Genomic DNA, 1,737 nt, shown 5'->3' with positions numbered 1-1,737 from the left:
CAGTAGCAGCGTCGGCGGCGACCGTGGCGGCGGCGGCGGTGTTTTGGAGTCTGCTCCTTTGTTAGGGGTTCGCGCCTCCCCGTGCGGCTGCTACTTGTTGGTTTTGGTGAAAGGGGCGTCGGCGGAGCTTTGGGGGGTGAGGGGGAAGGGGTGGGGGGTTAGGGGTGGGGAGGAGCGGAGGGGGGAAGTACGACAGTTACGATCCAACCCAGAACACGAAGACGGGGTTTTCCAAGTTTGCATGTGTGTATGGGCATGTACGAGTGTGGACGGGTGTGGGGTTTGGGGGTTTGGGGAGGGAGGGTAGCGACTTTTGAGCTTGGGGGGGGGGAAGGGGGAGAGAACAACGGGATGGACAAAAACACCCACAACCGGCAGCATTTGTCACAACGACCCATTTTCTTTACAAACCACGCACACGTTGACATTCATACATTGGTAAATATCTGCTCCATTCGCCAGTGGTTCTTACACACACATATACACATACAGACACACACATACAGACACACATACACACGCCTCCCCGACAGGTGTGGCCGGGGTCGGCCCCCACCCGCCTCCGACTACTGGACCTGCCCTTCTCTTGCGTCGAGTGGGTACAGCCGTCGCTGCCGTACACAGGACAGTCCGTACAGCCCGATGACGTCACCACGTGGTCGTTATCTTCGGAGCCGCCGCCGGGGCCGCCGCTGCCGCTGCCGCCGCCGACCCCGACCCCGTCGACGACGCAGTTGCCGCTATCTATTGGTCGCGGCGGCGGCGGCGGCGGCGGCAGCAGTAGCAGCCAGGACGGCGGCGGCGGCGGCGTTAGTTCCTGGAGTCTTCCGTTTCATTCCACCTCGGCGGCGGCGTCGACGTCGTGGGGTGCCGTACTGGGTCCGCCAGGGGAGCAGCAGCAGCAGCTTACCCCCGCCTCCGCCACCGCCGCCACCGCAGCGGTAGCAGAAACATCACTCGTAGCTCCCGCTGCTGCTACTGCCGCTGGTGCACTTACAGCCGAGAGTACGGCATCGATTTCTTCCCAGCCACTTTCCCCACCTCCATTTCAGCAGCAACCCCCGCAACCCCACCCCCAGCCGGTTTCAGGGCTAAGCGACGGCGGTGGCGGCGGTGGCGGCGGTGGCGGCGGCGGCGGCGGCGGCTGTGTGGAGGAGGCCCAACTGGTGTTTACTTTGGCGGATGGGAGAGCAGGGGTTTTGTCGGTGAGTTGTAGCGGGGAACGTGTTTGTGCGTATGTGTGTACGTGTTTGTGTGTATGTGTGTAAGGCGGTGGGTTTTGAAGAAGGCAAGGGTTGATGAAGGCAGGTTGTCTGGAGCGGTAGGCTCGGGGGTCATATATGTGTGCGTTTGTATGTACGTATTTGGTACGTATGTGCGTATATATGTATGTATGTGCGCACATGGAGGCATGGGCGATTGGGGTAGGGGAGGGGAAGGAGGGGCGGGACTGGGCATTGCAGTGGCTGCAGCACCTTGAATCACATGTGGCGATGTACGAGTGTGTATGTGTGTTATTCTATCTCTCTCTTTCCTATCTCAAGTTTATGCTGCATTTCGCTCCCTCCCCCCCTTCCCCCCCTCGTTCGTGGTTCGCCTTTCCCCCCCTTTTCCCCCCATTCCCATTCAATCGCGTGTGGTTCGTCTTTCCCCCCATTCCCTCTTGCCCTGGCAGCAGTTTCACTCGCTCGTGGTTCGTCTTTTCCCCGCACCCCAACCCAACCCAACCCCCCAACC

The 1,737-nt window shown here is 60.8% G+C and overlaps 1 protein-coding gene across 1 annotated transcript in view; it reads left to right on the top strand.

Moving 5' to 3' along the window:
• VOLCADRAFT_93235 (uncharacterized protein) overlaps positions 1–1,737 on the top strand; it is a gene marked incomplete at both ends in the record, with an annotated part of 14,671 nt that overhangs the window by 5,530 nt on the left and 7,404 nt on the right. Inside the window, 2 exons of the mRNA XM_002952546.1 lie at positions 534–809; positions 1,080–1,205. Of these exons, the coding sequence (XP_002952592.1) occupies positions 534–809; positions 1,080–1,205 (402 nt within the window). The remainder of the gene's footprint in view (positions 1–533; positions 810–1,079; positions 1,206–1,737) is intronic.

Source organism: Volvox carteri (genome assembly GCF_000143455.1).
Source record: "Volvox carteri f. nagariensis unplaced genomic scaffold VOLCAscaffold_30, whole genome shotgun sequence".
Classification (NCBI taxonomy): domain Eukaryota; kingdom Viridiplantae; phylum Chlorophyta; class Chlorophyceae; order Chlamydomonadales; family Volvocaceae; genus Volvox; species Volvox carteri.
The sequence above is the reverse complement of the archived record's forward strand: the minus strand, read 5'-3'. Positions and strand labels throughout refer to the sequence as shown.